A 25,052-nucleotide genomic window follows, 5' to 3' on the forward strand; every position below is an offset into this window, starting at 1 on the left:
TGAAGGGCATCAGAACTAAGAGGTTAATGGCAACAGCTTTAAAAGGCCCAAGAATTATGGCAGTGAGGGTGAATGAAGGAGGGTGAAGGAAGAGTGAATGAGAATAGCAGGAGCAGGAGATACGGGAAAGAACCTGATTTTTTTCATATGTATTTTGGTTACTTCTAATAGACAAGAGTTGGGAAAATGGATCAGGAGAGATAAACTTTCCCAAATGATTTCAGGGAATACCAAGCTACCGCCAAGCATTCACGCAGGCATCTTTCTCTAATGTGCAGGTGAAGGGCTTGTCTGCTACCAAACATCACTCCGGCCTACACTTCACAGGGCACATTTGAGGATCCATAGACACTACTGAGAAAAATCTCAAGAGCGCACGGGGATGCTACTCGAAGAAGAATACAACTTACTTTTTCCCATCTTCATCATCTTAAATGTTAGGTGCATAACTCTGATTCCACACCAATCACTGCAGCGAAAGACCAAACTGTATGGACACTAAAATGTCGTCATAAGCATCTTTACAAAAACAGTCTGTTTAAACACACTTCTAACAAATGTATCCGAATGATCAGACCCACATTGGCTTGCACTGGTGTCTTGCATTCTGTACTTCTGAATCCAAAAGCAAAAGACCAAACAACCATAATGATTAATAAAAAACATTAATACTTTATTTTAAATGCAGATACCATCATGAGTCATCAAAATAAAATTTGTAATAGTAACTTTGTTTTAAATACTGTATGACAAATGACAGCTGAAAATTTAACTATGTGAAATGGGCTAAAATTGTAAATTAACCAAACTAAAATTAAATATTACGAATGACAATTTTCAGAAGGACAAGAGGAAATTAAAATATTTTCCAGATGAGCTAAAATAATTCAGCCATTAAAATAGACTAAAAATGTAAATTAGCATGATGCTGCCTATGAAACAGTCAGGAAAGAGAACTTCCTTCCTTTCTGTCTTTTGTCATTTAAAAAGGTCCACTGAGTTAAAATATTACCACAATTCAAATTATACTGTTCTAATTATTTCCTCTTATTTAAACAATAATTCATTAATCCAGGATAATTGAAGGAAATGTTGATAAATTGCACTTCTACGGGTGTCAATATTGTGCAGCTAGACTGCTGCCGCTACTGCTGCATTTGAATGATCCAATCATCTCCTTCCAAACACACAGGTGGTCATGGCAGAACATTTAAATAAAAGAATCCTTAAAATAGTCCATGTCAGGGATAGCAGCTAAGGGCTCCTTCCATGTCCTCCAGAATGACTAAGAAACCAATGGCCCAGGAGGAGTCAGATTTCTGCTAATTGCCTCTCTGTGCTGCTTTCTCACAGATTCAGCTTTCCAGATGCCATTGCTGAGGAAGGGAGCCATCACAAATAGCCATGGTCACGTATCCTTTATGGCTAAGCGGATCAACAACCTTCATGCACTGCCCCACAGAGACCTGGTAGAGTCGATTGTTCTTCTGGAGAGAAAATACAAAAAAAATTATATACACACACACACACACACACAACACACACACAAAATAAAAGAGGAAATACAAAAAGAAATACAAAAAAATTTGGCCTTTGCTCCATCCTTAAACTGAAAATGAGTGATGCCAAAGCGAGTGGGCTATTCTAAAGCAATGCACATTTCAGATGGTCTTCACTTCGACCCAGTCTACTCTACACCTATAACCAAGGCACTACACCTGTCCCTTGACCCAATTAGTTAAAAGTTGTAGAGTATATCCCAATAACTAGGTGTAAACCCTGGAGAGAAGATTTTAGCCCAATTACAGGGACCTGGTCAGGTTATATCTATACTATGGTTTGTAAAAATGTTGGACAACGCATGGAATGGGGTCCCATCACTCAGTGGAGACACAACCTTACATAGTGACATAGCATTATAGCATAGCAGATACCCAAATCTGGCATTCAGATACCCATGCACAACTCCCAGTGACCTCAGTGGGGGTTCTGTGTGCATGCACCAGACACACCAGCGTTGGCACTAATGTTCAGGAGTGAGAGGGGATGAGCTACTCAACAGCTTGTAGATCCCATCACAAGGGAGCAAGTCTCAAAGCTAGTTAGCTGCATGCTGTTGTGTGAAATAGGCTGTGCCGACCCCTTTTTACTTCACCTTCCAAGGCCCATGCTGACCATTGTCTGGGGAGACCCGGGGGCAGCTCTGGCTGGAGTTGGTCACCTGGAGGCCCTCTTTCCTTCTCAGAAAAGGCCCCATGCACACCGCTATCAATTCATCAGCACAGGAGTTTACCTGCTCCCGTGGGTGATGGGGAGTTCTGCTGGTGCTCTACTGCCATTGTTTTAATGCTTACATTAAAGAGTGACAATTAACTGCTGCCACCGCATCCAAGCTAGGTAGTGGGGAAGGCTTTGCGTTAACACTCAGGAGGAGCAGCCTCGAAACAGATGTGAAAGTCGGCTCAGCAGCTGCTTTGGAAAGTTGGCCAACGTGAGAGAAAAGTGCAGGTGACAATTTTAGTTGGCCTGGTTGAACGTGCGCTTCTACTCTGAGAAGTGACTGTAAAAATAGCACTTTCTTACTCCTCGGATCTGCTCCCTGCGCGTGTCCAGGGTCAGACCTGCCTATGCCATTGACACAAATGTTTTTACTGTTTCTTATGCCTGTTAGTCCCACAGAGACAACACAGCTGAGACAGTCTGACCCGGGTTCTAGTATTCCCTGTTCATTAGAGAATCGATTACTAAATTTCAGTTACACCTATGCAGCCTCACTGATGGGAATGAATCTAATTTGGCCTGACAGCTGATGATGTATGGAAAGGAAAAGAACTCAGCTTGATTCAGAGTCCAGATTGTGAAGCTTTATCTACATTTGAGCAAAAGCCTCTAGGATACGCTGCACACAAGTTAAATTGTGACTTGCAGCCATGCAATTTATCCTATTAAACTGAGCACATTTGATACAGAAACCACATCCCTGGACTCCCATAATGCCATTTTCACAGTCACTTTTCAGGGTAGCCCTGCACCTTAAACACAGGTATGGGCATGAGTATTCCCCACGCAAAGCACTCACCCCAAATGTCCACTGCTGTGACCCTCCAGATCCGTGGCATTTCATGAGACGAGGTGGATCTGATGAGCGAGTTTCTGACACGTCCAAGCAGAGGAGATTATTTAAAATCAGCTCATGGTCTTCGTTATAAATCCATACCTGGAAAAGGAAACAGGAAAACTGTTTGCATAGGCTGGGTGGGGAATTCAGTGTCCTGGAATGGTTTAAATCCTCTGGTTATCCATACTGGGGAGATTGGAATTTTCAGAGAGACTTCCTGGCCCTACCTTGTAATTTAATCTTTCCTCCCATCCTGTCTTGTGTCCCCCAACTCCAGCTCCCTGTCTTTTCCTCAGGTCTCTCCTTTCACTGTCTAACCCCTTCCTAGAAGTCTCCCCTGGGGAAGTCACATGATCATGGGCTCTGTGTAGTTTCTCTGAGCCTGCTGTACGCTAGCATTTTTTAAATTACATATTTTTCCCCTGCAAGATGCCCAATTCTGCTCCTCTCAGCCTGTGCAAAATCAGAGAGGCAGCTGGGTGCTGAGAATCTGCCCTTTACCCTCTGAGATCTCCATGCACTTAACTTCAAGACTAAGTAGTAAGATTATAGCCACTCCAGGCTCTCTGACCCATCAGGTCACAGATCCAGGAAGCAAAAACCTAAATTTTCTTAGCGGAGGAAGATCCATCCGGCACAAAGGGACACCTGGGGGATTCTGAAGCTACACGAGTCTAGAATACAGGGTGGAAGGCTGGGAAAGCAGTGGCAGGTGCCCCATTAGTTCTGTGTCAAAGATCATTTAATTTGCTGAGACTGACTAGAGCCCTGGTCCAGCCAAGCATTTATGCATATACTTAACTCTGACCAGGAGCAGTGCCATGGAAGTCCTGGGGTGGGGAATCAAATAAAGCAGCATAAAATCTGAGTGGGCTCACGAGTTCCCAGAGTGACCCTGGAGAGCCACATGAGGCCACTCATCTTTGGGTTCTGGTACATCTGCTGAGATGCTTGCAGCCTTTCAGCACAGGCAGGAAATCATCTCTGCTGCCAAAGAGATGTTAATCTTTCTGGGTTTCTGTGGCCCAGTGGGGCTGAAGCGCCTGCATGCGAACAGCTTTAGGGACGACATTTTCAGGTGCAATCTGGGGCCTGGCTAAACTTTCCCGTCCAGCGAGAGCAAATGCTTTTGCTCGTCCTGCTTGAGGCTAGGGGTTTCCTGAGACATAGGGGATGACCATTGTAACACACCGTAGCCCATGTAACCCCCCGTACCCACATAGTCACCATTGTTATACGATTGATTTGTTTTGTACAAAGTATACCTTGTGAGAGACCGTTTGGAAAGTCACAATCTGCTAAGTATCACTGTCCTGCTGAAATGTGTGTATCAACTTTGTACATGGAGTTCTGAGATTTTTGCTACATGTTGTTGGTCTGGAAAACACCACAGCCTGGCTTCTCAGCAATAACAAAGGCCTTGCCTGGCATCCCAATGGCACATACACAGAAGGTGCGAGCGAGCAATGTACACAGGAGCCTGCTTTGTCTATACCCTAGCAGGTGGGGGAAGGGGTGTTCCTCAAGGAGAAGAGGAGAGTATAAAATAGGAGACAATGGCTTCTTCGTCACCTCATCACTACTAAAACAAGTTGTTTGAACGACTGAACGGGGGGGGATTGGTCCCAGGGTGGGAAGGGCACTGAGCCTACGTACTAAGAATTGTGACCTGCCTGCAACATCCAGAGGGGTGAGAAAGTTGCTTGCTTCAAATTTTACTTAGCTTGGTAAAGTTTAGGCATTAGACTGTGATTTTTATCATCTTATTTCTTTTTTGTAACCAATTCTGACCTTTTATCACTTAAAATCTATATTTCTACAGTTTAATAAAGGTGTTTTTATCTAAACCAGTGAGCTCTGACTGAAGTGTTTGGGGAAACCTCTGTTCAGGGTAACAAGGGTGGCTGCATATTCATTTTCGTTGATAAAATGCCGGACTTATGAGCTTGCACTGGCCAAGGCGGGCTTGAGCACCATAAAAAAACACGTTTCGGGGGGTGCAAGGCAGCAGCTGGTGGGGGACTTGCAAGTGTCATCCTGGATACAATTCATGAGTGGCTGGCTGCGCACGCAGTAACTTTGTTGGGTGAGCTATCAGCGTGGAGGGGCCGCTTTTCACTAGCAGAGTGTTGGGAGAGGCATTCTGAGCGGGAGAGTGAAAGGGGCATGGCAATTCCACAGGCTGGATTGGACCTGGGGGCGGTCACAACCATGCTACTCGGTTTATTTCACTCCTACAGAATAATGCAGTTTGTAATTATTACTGGAGCCCCTACCATAGAGTCCCTGCCCGCAATGTGGGAGAAAGGGCGTATTATCACGTCCATTTTACAGCTGGGGACGTGTGGCAGAGAGAGACTGAATGATGTACATGAGGCCACACACACACTCTGCAGCAGCACAGGGAACCGAACCCCACGCTCCTTAGTCCCAGGCCATGGCATTAACCACAGGACCACCCTTTGTCCGGTGAGTTTCAGCGCCACTAACCGGTACGTACAACCAGCTGTTAGAGCTTCAGCTACTTTGCTTGTTTCACACAGTACAGCGTGTAGAGATTTCCCCCACTGTCACCCTTTTGCAGCCGTGGTAGGAGGAGTAGCTCTTCACCCCTGGCCCAGCCCCACCCTGCATGGTGATATTTCAATAGGGTTATCGTGGTCAGGCTCATGCTCCTCTGGCTTCTGTGACTTTTACTAAAGCATGCAGCTTCTGTTCCCTTTGGTGCAGAACGGTCGTGCTTTTCAGTCCATTACACAGGCCGGCCAGCACTGGCCACAGCCACTTAAGCTTTTATATCCCAGCGCTAACATCAGTGGTGGCAGAGCCCATTCATGTGAGATGGGGCTTTCCTGCTTCCTCGCTGGGAATTGTTGGCGAGCGAGTATGGAGCATGACTACTGCACTTTTCATTTGTTTGGCTGTTGGTTCTGCGCAGTGATTGGCCCATTATTATGAATCCACCATTCCTGGGAAGGCTAACTTAGTATGTGTGACAGCCCTACAGGCTTCAACGCAAGAAGGCTCCACGGAGCTCATCTAGTCTGAGCTCCTGTATAACAGAGCTGACAGGATGTTGCTGAATTAATTCCTGTTTGATCTGGTGCAAAGCTTTAGAAAATAGCCAAGCGGGATTCAAAATTTCTAAGTGATGGGTGTGATGCTGACAGGCTTGATGCCAACACTTGCCCAGGCTGCAGGCATAAGCTAAGCCCTGACAAACTCAGAGCTGGAGACCAGACCCATATGTTAGTTGTGCACAAAATAGTATTAGTCTTATAAGAAAGTATTTAAACTCTATGATATGCATGTAAGTTGCTGCATGTATTACTCACACTTGCAATGGCTATATGCCATGCTACAAGAAAATATGAAAGTTTTGCTTTATAAACGTTTGCTGTGAATTCAGGCATGGGAATCATACGGCCCCAACTCCCCCTTCCAAATCCAGAAGTATTGGTTAATGGTCCTGTTGCACCTGGGATATGCTTTGTGCAAGGAAACTCATCCTGTAGACTAGGAAGCTGAATGAAGGAAAATTTTCCTGTGGCTCTGTTTTCTTTCCATCTTTTTTGGCTGTTTGAACTCTGACAAGACCAGAGACTCCAAACTAAAGCCAGAGAGCCTCCAGGGCTGCCTCCTGGATCTGCCCTGAAAAACACTTTGACAGACAACTACAGCTCTGTCATTGTCAGGATTGAGATGGTAACTCGTTTGTATGTATATGTTTGCTTGCTTTAACCTGCAAAGAACTCTTATGCCTTTTTCCTAATTAATAAACCTTTCACTAGTTTGCTACAGGATTGGCTACAGGCCTTGGCTTTGGTGTAAGATCTAGGGTACCAAGTGATCTGGGGCAAGTGACTGGTGTCTTGGGACTGGAAGCAACCTGAATGTGGTGTGATTTTGGTGTAAATGACCATTTATCACTAAGTTGAGTTTGTCTGGGGGGGCCAAGAGGGCCTGGTATAGTGATCCAGGAGTTCACGTTTGTTACGAGCTTGGTGAAATCAAATTATAGAACACACACCAGTTTGTGGTGTCTGCCCTGAGGTAGATGCTTACAGTCATGAGCCTCTCTAGACCACATGACATGTGGGACTATATGTCGTCATGTTCCCTCCACCAGCATGGTACAAAGATTTCCCATCAATACGCCATTATAGATTTTTTTTTAATTAGTGCTATTACAGCAGCACCTGGAGGTAATGATGTTCCTTTACCCAGTGTGCTAGGCACTGTACACGCCCATGGACACACAGAGAAAGGGAAGGCTCCTTAAGGGACCTGTCAGTAATGGACAGCTGGTGCATGGAAAGATTATGGTATTTATGCAGCTGTTTCTTTAGGTGCCTACATTTACTCTGCACCTACATTTTTCACTGTTTTTAAATGGCTCCATGTAAGGACATTCAACTCCTGCAAATAGGGAGCTGTAGGGAATGAAGGTGAGAACAAAGTGTTTTTTCAGTGTGGTTTTATATAGGAGAAACTAAAAAAATGGCCAGTGAAAATGCCTGAAGAGGCACAGCAGTAGAAAATTCTTTATTACAAAACTATCATTTTTATTTTACAAAGATGGGTTGTGATGGTGCTTTTAGGAGTGATCTTGCCTGGGTTCTATTCTATTAACCACTTATTGCTTGCACCTCAACGTAAAGTTTTGCTTTGTCATTAAACTCTTCATAGTGAGGGGCCCAGAATAGCCAAGCTTGATGTTCATGGAGCAGGCCTTAGTAGAGCCCTTTAGAAAAGCCAGATTCCCATCTAACTGATGGAAGGTCAGCAGTGATAAAAACTTAGAGCTACCTCTCTGATACAATTTTTAAAGAAGGGAAGGAAAGTAAACCAAGATCAGAAAAGAGCAAATACTAGAAATGCCAATGTTTCTACTAGGGCAGTTGATTAATTGCAGTTAACTCATGCCATTAACTCAAATTAATTACAATTAATCAGTTTTAATCGCACTGTTAAACAATAGAATACCAACTGAAATTTATTAAATATTTTTGGATGTTTTTCTACACTTTAAATATATTGATTTCAACAACACCGAATATAAACTGAGCTATTTTTTCATCATTTTTACAGTGCAAATATTTGTAAACAAGTTTTTCAATTCACCTCCAAGTATTGTAGTGCGATCTCTTTATTGTGAAAGTGCTACTTACAAATATAGATTTTTTTTTGTTACATAACTGAACTCAAACACAAAATGTAAAACTTTAGAGCCTAAAAGTCCACTCAGTCCTACTTCTTGTTCAGCCAGGCCCTAAGAGAAACAAGTTTGTTTACATTTACAGGAGATAATACTGCCCTCTTCTTATTTACAATGTCACCTGAAAGTGAGAACAAGTGTTCACATAGCACTGTTGTAGCCGGCATTGCAAGATATTTACGTGCCAGATATGCTAAACATTTGTATGCCCCTTCATGCTTCGGCCACCGTTCCAGAGGACATGCTTCCATGCTGATGATGCTCGTTAAAAAAATAATGCATTAATTAGATTAGTGACTGAATGCCTTGTGAGAGAATTGTATGTCTCCTGCTGTGTTCTACCCACATTGTCATATATTTCATGTTATAGCAGTCTTGAATGATGACCTAGCATGTTGTTCATTTTAAGAACACTTTCACTGCAGATCTGACAAAACACAAAGACGGTACCACTGTGAGATTTCTCAAGATACCTACAGTACTTGAACCAAGGTTTAAGAATCTGAAGTGCCTTCCAAAATCTGAGAGGGACGAGGTGTGGAGCATGCTTTCAGAAGTCTTAAAAGAGCAACACTCCGAAGCGGAAACTACAGAACGCAAACCACCAAAAAAGAAAATCAACCCTCTACTGATTGTATCTGACTCAGATGATGAAAATGAACATGCATCAATCCACACTGCTTTGGGTCGTTATCAGGCAGAAGCTGTCATCAGCATGGATGCATGTCCTCTGTATTGGTGGTTGACACATGAAGGGATATATGAATCTTTAGCACATACAGCATGAAAATATTTTGCAACGCCGGCTACAACAGTGCCATGCAAACACCTATTCTCACTTTCAGGTGACATTGTAAACAAGAAGAGGACAGCATTATCTCCTGCACATGTAAACAAACTTGTTTGTCTGAGCGATTGGCTGAACAGGAAGTAGGACCAAGGGGACTTTTAGGCTCTAAAGTTTTACATTATTATGAAAGTTGAATTTACAAATGTAGAATTATGTACAAAACAAAACAAAGAGATTACACTACAGTACTTGTATTAGGTGAATTGAAAAACACTTTTGTTTTCTACAGTGCAAATATTTGTAATCAAAAATATAAAATGAGCACTGTACTTTGTATTGTTTTGTAATTGAAATCAATATATTTAAAAATGTAGAAAACATCCAAAAATATTTAAATAAATGGTATTCTATTATTATTTAACAGTGTGATTAATTGCTCAATTAATCAAGATTAATTTTTACTTGGGCAATTTAACACAGCTAATTTTTTTAATAATTTGACAGCCCCTAGTTTCTACTAGTGGTTAAACCTTTCACAGTTTGAATAGCAAAACATACAGGTGGCCAAGTTCATGGTCCTGATTCTGGTCTCAGTAACACTGGTATATATAAGGAGTGACTCCATTAATTCTCCTCTGTCAGTCACTTACATTAAATCTATTACTCTTAATGGACACCAGGGTGAATGAGTAATCATATCAAAACTAAACAGGCCCATTTGTGTTCTAAACTCTTAAGTGGGTTATTTCTTCTGGAACTGGTTTGATTTCACACAGCTTGTAACACCACAATCACACACTGCCTTCGATGCAAGTCTCCTGTGACTCTGCATGAGTTTCACACTCTCCCAGTATAAAACATCAAATTCAGTGCACTAAAACCAGGCAAATTAAATGAATTCTGCCTTTATTTTTTCTGGCAAACTCTAAAATAGCCTCCTTGAATGTCATGTGACTCAGAATATTCTCTCACTTGGCTAGCATAATTAAGAGATCTGCAATTCACTGATTATCATTGACTATTTTAATATCGCAGAGATTTCCAGTGCGAGCTGCAGGTATTACATTAAAAAATATCCTAACTTTACAGGACCTGCTCTCTTTCTAACATTTCTAGCATAGACCCTCTCGTAAGAATGAAAGGAAGGAAAGATTAAAGATGAGGAGAGAATGGAAAGATAGCAACAGGGGCTGTATTATTATTAAACAGGGTAACAAAGATGAAAAGAAGTCAAACAACAGAGAAAAGGGATAAAAGTTCGGAGGAGAAGCAGCAGAGATTTAAGCAAAAAATGAGAAGACAGGGTACTGGGAGATTAAAAAGTAAGCTAAAAATGATTCATCCACCTTCACTAGCTAATGTGCAAGGCATTACTTCTCTAGAAAGAGCCTATGCAAATCATCTGAAATTCATTTCAATTAATAGTCTGGAAAAAAATTATAAACACAGTATGTTCTTCATTTTCAGATTAGAACAGCAATAATGATCTGCAGATTGGCAACCAACTGGGGCTCAAATGATGCAACTGTAAAGCCCCTAACGTTGCTCTTATTGTATTAAGGTTTTGCACATAACCAGTAACTCTGAACATTAAAGTCTACATGTTTAATATCATTAGATTAGTCTGTCTGTGAAGACTGGCTGTTACAGTCATCGTTGCTCATTGTTACAGCCTCACAGGGCTACTAATTAAAAGATCACACTGAGGACCACTGCACAGGAAGCAAATCTTCTACGGCAGCTGGTTTCTGGTAGGAGCTTGACAAGGCAGAGAGTTGGGAATTTTCTGTTCACATTCTTAAACGACTGTTTGGAAGCATGCTCAAGCCAGGTGTCCATGCCAGGTCTATCCCTCCATTCTAACTTTCAGCGCACAGGGCACCTTTACCTTGTCTTCTCCTCACTTCTATGATTGCACTGTCCCTTTGCTTGAGAGAGCGAGCGCTGGAACATTTCTGTTTCTAAGAGTGGAGCTCCATCCATAACAGATTTTTTAGACAAAGGAAATGCAGTGGATCTAATTTACCTCGATTTCAGTAAGGCATTTGACACGGTTCCACATGGGGAATTATTAGTTAAATTGGAAAAGATGGGGATCAATATGAAAATTGAAAGGTGGATAAGGAACTAGTTAAAGGGGAGACTACAACGGGTCATACTGAAAGGTGAACTGTCAGGCTGGAAGGAGGTTACTAGTGGAGTTCCTCAGGGATCGGTTTTGGGACCAATTTTATTTAACCTTTTTATTACTGACCTTGGCACAAAAAAGCAGGAATCTGCTAATAAAGTTTGCGGATGACACAAAGCTGGGAGGTATTGCTAACACAGAGACGGACCGGGATATTATACAGGAAGATCTGGATGACCTTGTAAACTGGAGTACTAGTAATAGAATGAAATTTAATAGTGAAAAGTGCAAGGTCATGCATTTAGGGATTAATAACAAGAATTTTGGTTATAAATTGGGGACACATCAGTTGGAAGTAACAGAGGAGGAGAAGGACCTCGGCGTATTGGTTGATCACAGGATGACTATGAGCCACCAATGGGATATGGCCATTAGAAAAGCTAATGCGGTTTTAGGATGCATCAGGCGAGGTATTTCCAGCAAAGATAAGGAGGTGTTAGTACCGTTATACAAGGCACTGGTGACACCTCATCTGGAATACTGTGTGCAGTTCTGGTCTCCCATGTTTAAGAAGGATGAATTCAAACTGCAACAGGTTCAGAGACAGGCTACTAGGATGATCCGAGGAATGGAAAACCTGTCTTATGAAAGGAGACTGAAAGAGCTTGGCTTGTTTAGCCTAACCAAAAGAAGGTTGAGGGGGGGATATGATTGCTCTTTATAAATATATCAGAGGGATTAATATTAGGGAGGGAGAGAAATTATTTAAGCTTAGTAACAATGTGGACACAAGAACAAATGGATATAAACTGGACACTAGGAAGTTTAGACTTGAAATTAGACGAAGGTTTCTAACCATTAGAGGAGTGAAGTTCTGAAACAGCCTTCCAAGGGGAGTAGTGGGGGCAAAAGACATATCTGGCTTCAAGACTAAGCTTGATAAATGTTTGGAGGGGATGGTATGATGGGATAGCCTAATTTTGGCAATTAATTTGGCAATTGATCTTTGATTATCAGCAGGTAAGTATGCCCAGTGGTCTGTGATGGGATGTTAGATGGGGTGGGATCTGAGTTACTACAGGGAATTCTTTCCTGGGTGCTGGCTGGTGAGTCTTGCCCACATGCTCAGGGTTTAACTGATCGCCATATTTGGGGTCGGGAAGGAATTTTCCTCCAGGGCAGATTGGCAGAGGCCCTGGAGGTTTTTCGCCTTCCTCTGCAGCATGGGGCACGGGTCACTTGCTGGAGGATTCTCTGCAGCTTGAGGTCTTCAAACTGCAATTTGGGGACTTCAATAACTCAGACATAGGCTAGGGGTTAGTTATAGAAGTGGATGGATAAGATTCTGTGGCCTGCATTGTGCAGGAGGTCAGACTAGATGATCATGACGGTCCCTTCTGACCTTAAAGTCTATGAGTCTATCCCAGCTAGTGTTGGAGAAGAGGATGCTGTTTACAATATCTGTAATTGCTGCCCTCTAGAGATATTACTTACATTACTACAGCACCTAGGAAACCCCCTCACGGACCAGGACCCCATTGTGCTAGGTACTGTACAAACACAAAAAGGCACTCCTTGCCCCAGAGGGCTCACAATCTTAGCACTGGACAAGAGGCAACAGCTGAACCCAGGCAGACAGGCAAGTACAAGGAGTTGACTCAGCACACCAGTAGCCCAAGCTATATGCCAGGGGTCAGTAACTTTTCAGAAGTGCTGTGCCGAGTCTTCATTTATTCCCCCTAATTTAAGGTTTCGCGTGCCGGTAATACATTTTAACATTTTTAGAAGGTCTTTTTCCATAAGTCTATAATATATAACTAAACTATTATGTATGTATGTAAAGTAAATAAGGTTTTAAAAATGTTTAAGAAGCTTCATTTAAAATTAAATCAAAATGCAGAGCCCCCAGACCGGTGGCCAGGACCCAGGCAGTGTGAGTGACACTGAAAAACAGCTTGCGTACCACCTTCGGCACATGTGCCATAGGTTGCCTACCCCTGCTGTATGTTGTGATAACTACTCACTCACGTGCTCCAGTCTCCTCCATGCTGAGAGTATCCTATGTACCCATAATAAATGCATGGAAATTAGCTGACTGTTTAGGATGAAATCAAAGAAAACAGTTGGATTGCAATTAAAGATTGCTCATATTGTCAAAGGTAATCTAGTCCTTGGCTGTGGTTAGGCAGAATTCCTCCCACCCCCTTGAACTTGTTTTTAATTGCTTGTCAGATTTGCTGAATGCTGTAGGACGGCTTTCTTTCGTCAGGGAAGTTCTTAGTGTCTCCCTTGGTGAGGACTCTTTGCAGCTGGTAAACCAGGGCCTGCTCAGGAAGAGATTGTAGAAAAGGACTAAGGTTCCATGTGGTTGCTAGCACCTTTAGTTAGGGTGAACGTATTTTCCTATGCTGAATACGGGACACCTGGAAAAATTACTCGTATGCAAGCGAGTTCAATAATACAAGTTCAACAGCAATCAATCAGAACTATGCACTACAAACATTCAAATTAACACCAAGTTGACTGAGCCCCTGTTAAAAAGAAATACTGCGTAGTTGGATTTAATTTACCTTCTGATCTTTAAAGACTTTAGGGTTCATACAGGGACAGGACGGACGGACGGACGGACACACACACACACACACACACTCTTCCCCCCTGCCTGGTGCTCTTCATGCCTGTCTGAGCCCCCAGGACGGACCCGCCTCTCCTGGTACCTGGGACCATGTCTTCCTGAGACAACACGTGGAGGGACAGCATGCAGGGTCACATGTTCCCCCTTCCCAGATTTGAGCCAGGGTTCACACCAGAATGTGGCCAACAGCTGCCTTTCGATACTGTGCGGGAGGGAAGTGACGGGAGCTGCTTCCAGCCACAGGGGAGGAGGGGGGCGAGGAAAGGATGACCTGGCCCGTGTCCTTGCAGAGCTCATCTCTTCCCCCCCAAAGCAGCTCCTGTGTCTCTTCCTGCACGCACAGTATCGAAAGGCAGCTAACACCTCCAGGCTGCTGCTGGCCACCGACATAACCCAGTCACCTCCAGTCCCCCAGCTACAGTGCGGGCAGGAAGGGGGTAAGCCCTAAGGATGCATTGTGCACCAGGGCCCAGGGAACCTAACTGAAGGGGCTTCAGCGAACCCAGCCAGAGAGGCAGCTCAGAAGAGGAGGGAACAGAGCAGCCCCATACGCCCTGGGGGTAGGACCCAGGGCAGGGGAAGAGGGTGCTGTGGACCAGGATGGCAATCACTTCCCAACCACCACCGCAGAGCTTAGCTGGGGGGCAGAGACATCCCCCGTGCCAGTGCTGTGCGGGGCTTTGGCACATGCAGGCCCAGCTCCTCCTGGCCAGCGCCTTGAGCCGGAGGGTCTTGGACTTTTCCGAGGCGCCGGCCCAGCCAAAGGCAGAGGGAGAAAGAAGGAGCCTGCCAGCCGGGCTGTTGGCGAGCTGAGCACTCCGACCAGGGGCTGGTTCTCCACACAGTGCTGGGAGGATATGGAGGTGCAGCAGGGGGTGAAAGGGCAAAGCAGGGAGAGGACAGCGAGAGGGGGAGTACATAACGGGCCAATGGGTAGGCAGCAGAGGCAACACGTATGTGGCTGCCGCCTGGCGCATACCCACACTCATCAGCCCCTGCAGCTCACAGCCAGTGCCAGCCAGAAACGGGGCAGGGCCCTGCTGGCCGAGAGCTAGTGTGCAGCGGGGGCTGCGCTGAGGGACCAGCAGGGGGGAGCAGCCAGCCACACGGGCTGCAGCTTTGCCCTGCCACCAGCTTTGCACACTAACCCACATCGTGTGCCACTGGATCCTACCCCACCACTCACCTCTAGTGAGTGGGCAGTTGGTGAGCAAGGATTTGGCCAGCAGCAGGACCGCCAGTACTGATGGGAGGGGAGGAGCAGAAAATACAGGACAATTTGCCCGTTTTTAAGAAAAAGTCAGGACACCTGCAGGAGGGCGTAAATACAGGACTGTTCCTTTAAAAACGGGACATCTGGTCACCCTATCTATGAAGAGTCCACATCTCAGATCCACACAGGAGAGATGTTAGAACCACTGCACTATAGGATCTTCAATTTGGTGGAGAGATTAAATGTTGTGTTGGTTAAGGACTTTTGTTTGAAGTTGGCCAAGGGCCTGGCTGGCTTTACTAATTTTGGAGGAAATTTCCTTATCAAGGAAACTATCACTTGAGATGGTGCTGCCCAAATACTTGAACTGACCCACATTTTTCAGCTGTGTGCCTTGGATGAAGATGGCTGGCATTGAGGCATTGGAATGAGGTGCTGGTTGGAACAAGACCTCTATTTCCAAGACGGATGGTGGGTCAAAAAGCTGGGATGCTTCAGAAAAATCTATCAAGGATGACCTGAAGGTCATCATGTATATGGACCATCATGGTGCAATCATCTGCAGAAAGTGCCTCGATGAGACATCTCTCCAGCATCCTGGTCTGAACATTGAGTCTTTGAAGATCAAAGAGGGAACCCAGTCAGTACCAGATGTATAGCCCCTGATCCAAGTCCCTTGTACCATGGCTTAGGACACAGGCAAAAAACAAGTTGAACAGCACTGGAGCAAGTACGCAGCCTTGCTTCACTCCATTCGAGATTTTGAACGCATGAGAAAAGTCACCACTGGCAAGTACTTGCACTGTCATGTGGTCATGGAACAGACAGATGATTTGTATGACCCTTCTTAGGCAGCCAAGTTTATGCAGAATAGCCCATAGATGCTCCCTGTTGACCATATCAAAGCTTTGGTCAAATTGATGAAAACTGCTTACAGATCCATATTCTGCTCTAAACATTTTTCCTGGACCTGCCTTACAACAAAGATCAGGTCCATAGTACTACAAACTGGTCTGAAACCACACTACATTTCTGGCAGATTCTTCTCAGACATGTTTGCAATATGTTCCATAGAATGCAAGCTAGTATTTTCCCTCCTGCACAGAGGAAAGCAATGCCTCTCTAGTTTCTGCAGTCAGTTTTGCTGCCTTAGTTTTTTAACAGTAATACAATAATAGTATCTTTGAAGTCTTGTGGCATTTCTTCTTCCTCCCAAATGCTACTCAAGATGTCATGAGGCACCTCGATGGCCTTGGGGCCTGCTACTTTATACAGTTCTGCTGGAATACTATCCTTTCCGGAAGCTTTGCCAGAGTTCAGTTGTTTTATGGTTTTCATAACTTCCTCAACTGATGGAGAGACTCAAGATCCTCTTTGAGGGGTTTCTTGGGTATATGATCAAGGACATGCCGATTGACTGTGGATGGTCTATTGAGTAGACTATTGAAGCGTTCAGCCCATCTCTGTACAATTCCCTCTTGTCTTTGATGAGGGTTGTGCCATCTGCTGACTTCAATGGGGCTGTGCCAGATTTAGATGGTCCGTAGACTGCTTTGAGAGACTGCCTTGCTCTGTAGGTACTTAAACCTACCTTTCTTTCTTTGACTTGCATCCGAAGAAGTGGGTATTCACCCACGAAAGCTCATGCTGCAAAACGTCTGTTAGTCTATAAGGTGCCACAGGATTCTTTGCTGCTTCTACAGAACCAGACTAACCCGGCTACCCCTCTGATACTTTCTTTGAGGTGGAAGTGAGTTAATTCTGCCATTCAACAAATGCTTTATGCTTGCCACTTAGGAGTTTGAAAATGTCCTCATGGTTCTCATCAAACCAATCTTGGTGTACCCTTTTCCTTTGGCCCCAGCACTGATTTCGCTGTGTCAAAAATCACATTTGAACTGGTTCCATGTGTCAGCGGTAATGTTGTGACACCAGGCAGGTAGGAAGCAGTGATTTCTATGTGATGTTGTATGCACCAATTCCATAGTCGGATGGCTTCTGTGCACAGGGAGGGAGATCGTGCTCCTCCCTGCCTGTTGATGTAAAACAGACATGCTATACTGTCCATCAGAACTCGGATAGACTTGTTCTTCATGGGGGGAAGTAAGTGAAGGCAAGCGTACCTGACGGCTCTGAGTTCTAGAAGATTGATGTGCAGCTGCATCTCTGATAGGGAACAGCGATCTCGTACCTTGTGGTCACCTAGGTATGCTCCCCAACCTATCAGGGAAGTGTTCGTGGTAAGCATGAGTACAGAGGTGTGTGGATGGAAGGGAACACCCATGCACAGGTTCTCTGGTTTTGTCCACCAATGTAGAGGGGCCAATATGTTCGGTGGTGGAGTTAATGTTATGTAGAAACTGTGTCTGCTGGGTTTATAGTTGGAGTTGAGCCAACCCTGAAGGCATCTCGTGTGCAGCCTGGCGTATTTGACCACAAAGGTGGTGGCTGCCATGTGACCAAGAAGCTGAAGGCAGGTCCGTGCCTGTATTCTGGGGCGAACAGAGACTGTGTGTATGAGATGCATAATAGTGAGGAATCTGTTGTGTGGAAGTCAGGCTCTGCTTCAAATAGAGTCCAGGTCAGCTCCAATGAACTCTATCTGCTGTGTAAGTATTAGGGTGGATTTCTGGAAATTTATTTGCAAGCCTAGGCTGTGGAAAAGGGAGATGGTAAAGTTGTCGCTTTTAAAATCTCATCGTAGGAGCTGGCTTTGATAAGGCAGTCGTCTAAGCAGACGAAAAGTATAATCCCGTGTTTGCGGGGGTGGACTACAACTACGGCTAGGGTCTTGGAGAACACCCGCTGTGCTGTGGAGAGACTGAATGGAAGTACCCTGTATTGAAAGTGGTCATGTCCGAGTGTGAATCGCAGAAAGCGTCTGTGTGCCAGATGAATGGATATATGGAAACAGGCGTCTTGTAGGTCGAGGGCTGTGAACCAGCCCTCTTGTTCCAGCACGGGTATTACTGTGCCCAATGTGACCATCTTGCATTTTTATATAAGTACAAACTTGTTCAGTCGGCGTAGGTCTAATATAGGTCTCTACCCCCCGCCTTTCTTTTGGGTTAGAAAGTAGTGGGAGTAGAACCCTTTTCCCGGCTCTTGTGTTGGCACATGTTCGACTGCACCTAAGTGGAGAAGATGCTCGTGAGAGGGGTCCCTGAAGAGGGACGGGGAAGGGGAAAGGGTGGGCAGGGAAGATAAGAAAGGGATGGAGTAACCTGACTGAACTATTTCCAGGACCCAGCGGTCCTGCGTGATCCGTTGCCAGACATGGTGGAAAGCCTGGAGGTGGTAGCGAAATGGGCAAATGGGCGGCGGAGTCAAGGGGTGGTCGCACAGACCCCTGACCAGCACTTCAAAATTGCTCTGAGTGCTCCGTGTCAAGGAGCGGAGAGTCAGGCTCAGGGACCACAGAGATATCCTGCTGATGCAGGAATTGTTGCTGCTCCCTAGACTGGTGTGCTTCAGAGCGAGAAGTGTGAGCGGCAGCCCGGAGTGATTTTAGTTTCACTTTTGTAGTAGCCATAGATGTTTGTGAGAGCCCTGCAGGGGGTCCGAATCTGCTCCAGGAGTGGCAGGCAGATTCAGTGCCGATGGCACCGTGGTCGAACACGTTGCAGGCACTGGGTCCATTGTCAGTGCCGGCAGGACTGGTGCCGAGGAGAGCTTCCCGCTGCAGGAAGTCGGGTCCCTGCTTTTGTGCCCCGCATGAGTTGCTGCTGAAGTGCTGGGGCGGTCAGAGTTGCCTGTTCTCAGCACAGACAGCACCACGGGTAAAGACCTTGCAGGAGATCCTTTACCCTTTTAAGTGTCTCTGACAGGAGTCATTAGGGCTTCCTGCCTCTTCGCGTGAGAGGGTGAAGCCGGGCTCCCGGTCAGTTCTGACTTGGTAGGGGAACATGAGGGAGAGGGTTTACTACCCTTCTCTGTAGGCAGCTGCAGAGCTTTCTCCATGAGAAGCATTTTTAGCCGCAAGTCTCTGTCACGGCGAGCTCTAGTTTTTAAGTTGGTGCAGTGGAGACACTTCACACGGACATGTGTCTCACCAAGGCATTTAACGCAGAGTGAGTGCCCCACAGACTCCTTGCAGGAGCCACATTTCTTAAAGCCTGGCGACCCCGGCATCAGGAAAGTATGAGCGGCCGGGGATGTCTCAACAAGAGACTAACTTGAGGGGATATTTTTGGTTTTTTGGGGGTAGGGGGGGAACTAACAAACTATGCTAAAGGAAAGGGAGAACTGGCTAGCTAAATATTTCTATTTTTCTCTACTTATTTCCTGCAGTAATCAGGGAAGAGATGAGCCCTGCCCCAAGTTCCGTCTTCAGCCGAGGACGGTTGAGAAGGAACTGAGGGGGGTGCGGGACGCACAGGCTCAGGGAGACCCTAACGATGCTGCGAGACAGCAGCTTGGCACGTGTGTCCCGACCAGGCGCTGCTACCGAAGATCTCCAATCAATGGCACCAGGACTCACCGTCACCTGGAGTGGAGCACCCACAGGGACAGCACTCAAAGAACACCTACTCCCTATGGAGTATGACATGTTCCTCCAACAAAGGCACTACCCCTCCCTAGTATCCCCCATACACCCCACTTTAACCATTAGACACTATGCAAAACACCTGCTTTCTCTCCCCATTTTCTCCTTTGAAATACAGAATGAGCCTTGATAGCACAGGGTTAAGGTTTTTTTTTTTTTTTTTAAATAAGGCAGAGACTTCTGAGTACAGTAATTCTTTCTGACTGACTGCCCCAGTGCAGTTTATTTGTGGGTCAGTATCATCTATCTAAATACACCTTATCTTGTAAAAACTAATCTGACAGTTGGAAACTGCAAATATATTCTGTTTGAGACCTGTGATCTTATATAATTAGGGGATTTTTGTTTGGTGGTTTTTTACCTTTAAGTTATCAATTTCTAATCTGTCCCTGGATAAAGAGGAGCCGCTTTGCTAACGTACTCACTTGGCTTCTCAGGGTATGTCTACACTACGGGACTATTCCGAATTTGCATAAACCGGTTTTGTAAAACAGATTGTATAAAATCAAGTGCGCGCGGCCACACTAAACACATTAAATCGGTGGTGTGCGTCCACGGTCCGAGGCTAGCATCGACTTCTGGAGCCTTGCACTGTGGGTAGCTATTCCGTAGCTATCCCATAGTTCCCGCAGCCTCCCCCGCCCCTTGGAATTTCCGGGTTGAGATCCCAGTGCCTGATGGGGCAAAAATCATTGTCGCGGGTGGTTCTGGGTAAATGTCGTCAGTCACTCCTTCCTCTGGGAAAGCAACGGCAGACAAGCATTTCGCGCCTTTTTTCCCTGGATTGCCCTGGCAGATGCCATAGCATGGCAATCATGGAGCCTGTTTTGCCTTTTGTGACTGTCACCGTATGTGTACTAGATGCCGCTCACAGAGGCGATTCAGAAGCGCTACACAGCAGCATGCTTTTGCTTTTGCATGACAGCAGAGATGGTTACCAGCCATACTGTACCATCTACCAATCCATAAATTGGTAAAAAGATGAGCATGGCTACCAGTCGTTTTGCACCATTTGCTGCTGTCATAAGTGCTCCTGGCTGCTCTTAGCCAGGGGCGCAAAAGCCAAAATTGGGAATGACTCCCTGAGTCAATCCCTCCTTTTTGGTATCTAAAAATAGAATCAGTCCTGCCTAGAATATGGGCAAGTGTACTAGAGAACCACTGTATCAGAGAGCACAGCTGCTCTGTGCCAGATCCTGCAGAAATTATGAGCTGTATGCTATTCACAAGGGGTGCTCCTGCAACAACCCCACCTGTTGATTGCGTTCTTCCCCCAGCCTTCCTGGGCTACTGTAGCATTGTCCCCCCACTTGTGTGATGAAGTAATAAAGAATGCAGGAATAAGACACACTGACTTGTTAGTGAGAAATGAGTGGAAGGCAGCCTCCAGCTGCTATGATAGTCCAGACAGGACAGTAAGGAGTGTGGAGCAGAGGAGCCCAGCATCCCTCTACTAGTCCAGGGGCAATTGAATCTTTTTTTTACACATGAAGGGTGGGGGCTGACAGAGCTCAGCCCCCTGTTGCTATGACGATGATGGTTATCAGCCATACTGTACCATCTACCATGAAAAATTAGGGCCAGGCACCCTTGATAGACCTCACCGATGCTAGTCTGCATGGTTACCAGTCCTTTTGCACTGCCCCATGTGCCAATAGGCTGATGACGAGGACGGATACCAGTCATATTGCACCATCAGCCACCCATGGCGGGGGGGAGCAAGGATGTTGGTGTTGAGTGCTGCACCATCGCGTCTATCTGCAGCATTCAGTAAAGATAGGGTGACATGTAAAAGAGTCAAGAGAGGATTGTTTTCCCTTTCACTTCTGGGGGTGGGTGGGGGGGTGCGTAAATTGCCGAGCTATGCCCTGACCCACCGCGGACACTGTGTTTGACCCTAGAAGCATTTGGAGCTCAGCCAAGAATGCAAATACTTTTCGGAGACTGCAGGAACTGTGGGATAGCTTGAGTCCTCCAGTCCATGAGCATCCATGTGGGATACCGCCCGGAGGCCAATACCGTCGATCTGCGGCCACACTAACCCTAATCCGATATGGTAATTCCGATACTAGCGCTACTCCTCTCGTTAGGGAGGAGTACAGAAACCGGTTTAAAGAGCCCTTTATACCGATATAAAGAGCCTCTCAGTGTGGACGGGTGTGGCGTTAAATCGGTTTTACGCTCCTAAAAACGGTTTAAACGCCTAGTGTAGACCAAGCTTCATATGATGCAGTCAGCTCTGAAGAGTGCCACCACTTCTGATACACGCAGCATGACAGCATAACAATAACAGGGAGAGTACGAGGAGCTCAGATCCCCTCGTATGGCTGGAGGAAACACTGATACCCCAAGGCTTCCCATCATCTGTGGCTAGCTAAGTGAGGACTCACAAAGCATTTTAATCTGAAGTGACAACAGCAGATACATGCATAGGGAGCCCCCAAAGCTCTCCACCTTCCCACCAATAAGTAGAATGGCACCAGCACCTGATGGCAGAAGAGCTCAGACTCCTCCATCAGCCTCACCTACAGCATGGTCTGTTCCTTCACCACACTTCCCCTCTTTGGGGTAAAGGGAGACCTCCACCAGCAGCTCTTTCTCCCCTCTGGGAAAAAGGCATTGAATAGCAGTAATGTTTTATGTAAATTCACCCTTTTGAAAGGCCCCCGTCTTCTCAAATGCCTGAAATTACAGCTGCTTTTTCAAAATTTGAGACTAAACTCCAGAGCTTCATTTTTTTCCCCTTCCTATCCATGAGAATCTCCATCCTAATCCAACCTAAGTGATGGAATTTATAGGAATGGGAAGCAGCAGGGATATGCATTACACAGTTCTGCATAAATGCACTTCCTTGACTGGCTACAGGTTGCCTGAGAGCATGTACTCCTTACCAGTGTGCTATTTTCTATCCCTTACTGCATCCCATCACTACAGGATGATGCAACACTACATCAGCATGTCACATCAAGCCCTGTGAAACTGGGGAACTTCCCTCTCATTTCGGATTGCGCAAACTACTGGACATCAATGCTCAAACTATTTTCTACCATTCTCTGATGCTGATTATCAGAGAGAAAACTTAACTTAATGGTTAACAGTGTTGCCAACTCTGTTGACTTTATCAGTAGCCTCACTATATTTGTTATTTTTCTTAAAGCCTCAGTTCCTAGAATCAGAGAATAAAGTGATCATTTCATCCCCCTGCCTCTTTTTTTTTCTCGGGAGGAGGGGAATAAATTAGTAGCCCTCATGGTTGCAGCGAAAAAACTTGAAAACAAAATACTGTGACAGACCCTGACCAGTTGGGTGCAGTAGCCTGGTAAAAGGAAAACACACTGGATGAATAGTTTTCTGTTTCTTGAGTGACCAGAATAGGGGCTACCCCAGGGCAGTCAGGAAGGTGCTAGAAGCAATTAAGTCAGGCAGACTCCATAAGACACCTGGAACCAATTAAGAACTGATTAGAAGCCATCAAGGGAAACAGGCTAATCAGATCACCTGAAGCCCATTTAGAACCCGCTGGGACTAGTTTAATAGGAAGCCCCTTCAGAGAGGCCGGCTGGTAGGAGCTGGCAGTAAGAAGGCGTGTTGTGGGAAGACGGGGAGAAAGAAGGTGGGCAGTAAAAGAGCCAGGAGAACAAGCGTGGTCAGGTACCAAGGAAGGGCCGTTTGGGGAAATAGCCCAGGGAAGGGCTATAGCTCCGGTAGTATAGGAAAACTACCTGTTGCCGCTGCCAATTAGGATCTCTGGGCTGGAACCCAGAGAAGAGGGTGGGCCCAGATTCCCGCCAAACTCCCCCCTCACACACACACACACACACACACCTCTATACAAATGCTCCCTGAGAAGGAAGACAGGGACTAAAGAGGGTTCCTACACTGAACCCGTTAACTATCCGATGACGAAGGTGGCTCAGTAAGCTGTAACCCTTGCCTCTAGAAGGGGGGAGAGGCTACATTGAGGGTCACAGCAAACCTATGAGGCAAACCCTAACCACCTAAGAAGCTCAGCAGTTTCTCTTTGAAGCCTGGTCCCGAAGTTTTTTTGCTGCAGGATGGCCACCTTAAGATCTGCTATTGTGTGGCCAGGGAGGTATAGTTATGTGTAAACTGATTCAGCACTGCATTTGCACAGACAATTAGTAAGACAGCTAGCTTTTTATAAGAGATAAAATAAATCGCAGAGGAAAATCTTGACTCCAAAACCATAATAAAACAAAAGCATATTTTTGCTACTGATGCTAATAGCTTCTCCCTAAGGAACTCACACTTGCTTTGTTAAAACGACTTGATGAAATACAAGAGTTACTGAGAAAAAAAGAAAAAAAGTTATTTACCTGTCACTCTTGTTCTCTGAAGATACAAGCTGCAGTAGATCACTCCTCAGAGCTCTGGCATCTCCCCACAAGTCTCACAGGACTAGCAGGGATCCAAGCTCTAAAGCAGGGGTGGGCAAACTATGGCCCATGGGATTGCCACCCCGTGGCACCGGGGGATCCATGCCACTCCCAGAAGTGGCCGGCACCACGTCTCTGCATTCCCTGGGGGGCCAGAGGGCTCCGTGCACTGTCCCCACCTGCAGGCATCGCCCCCCACAGCTCCCATTGGAATGGGGAACTGCAGCCAATGGGAGCTTCGGGGGAGATACCCACAGGTGAGGGAAGCGCCGTGAGCCCTCAGCTCTCCCCTCCCCCAGGGGCTGGAGGGACATGGTGCCGGCCGCTTCCAGCAGCCCGCCTGCCTTAGCCCCGCTGTGCGCCGCTGCCACCCCAGAGCTGCTCCAGGTAAGAGGCGCTGGGCCAGAGGCCGCAACCCGAACCCCTCCTGCACCCAAACCGCTTCCCTGAGCCCCCTGCCCTGAGCCCCCTTGTACACCCCGCATCCCTCCTGTGTCCCAACCCCCTGCCCTGAGCCCCCTGCTGCACTCTGCGCCCCCTCCTGCACCCGAACACCCTGCCCTGAGCCCCATCCCGCACTCCACACTCCCTCCCACACCCCAACTCCCTGCCCCAGCCCTACATTCATGGCCCTGCATGTAATTTCCCCACCTAGATGTGGCCCTCAGGCCAAAAAGTTTGCCCACGCCTGCTCTAAAGCCACTGGTTCCGGTAGGTGGCATCGTGCACTGCTTCCACAGTGAACCCACCAGGCTCCTTAAGTGTCTTAAGGTATCAGTACTTTCCTAAACTAACGTATAAATAATAGCACCAAGTTTTCCAAACTGACTGGTGATTGCAGGTGCCTTAATTTTGGGGTGACCATTTGAAACCTTAAAGGAGCCTGATTTTCAGAGAACTAGAGTTACCAGACCCCCAAGTCACAATGTGCTAATGGTGTCATACAACGAGAAACCCAGAAAATGCAATACTTGTCTTAATTAAAAACAAACTGAACAGAGGCAGAG

General features: G+C 46.0%; 1 protein-coding gene across 2 annotated transcripts in view; it reads right to left on the minus strand.

Annotated features, from left to right (window-relative positions):
* Window positions 1-652: 652 nt before the first annotated feature.
* Window positions 653-25,052, minus strand: part of GALNT11 (polypeptide N-acetylgalactosaminyltransferase 11) — an 83,640-nt gene continuing 59,240 nt past the window's right edge. For both annotated transcript variants that reach the window (XM_045005738.1, XM_045005739.1), the window contains exons 11-12: window positions 3,080-3,217; window positions 653-1,487 (exon numbers count right to left, since the gene is read on the minus strand). In XM_045005738.1, the coding sequence (XP_044861673.1) occupies window positions 1,356-1,487; window positions 3,080-3,217 (270 nt within the window). In that variant the 3' untranslated portion in view covers window positions 653-1,355. The remainder of the gene's footprint in view (window positions 1,488-3,079; window positions 3,218-25,052) is intronic.

The sequence above is a fragment of the Mauremys mutica genome, chromosome 2 (assembly GCF_020497125.1).
Source record: "Mauremys mutica isolate MM-2020 ecotype Southern chromosome 2, ASM2049712v1, whole genome shotgun sequence".
In the NCBI taxonomy this organism is placed as follows: domain Eukaryota; kingdom Metazoa; phylum Chordata; order Testudines; family Geoemydidae; genus Mauremys; species Mauremys mutica.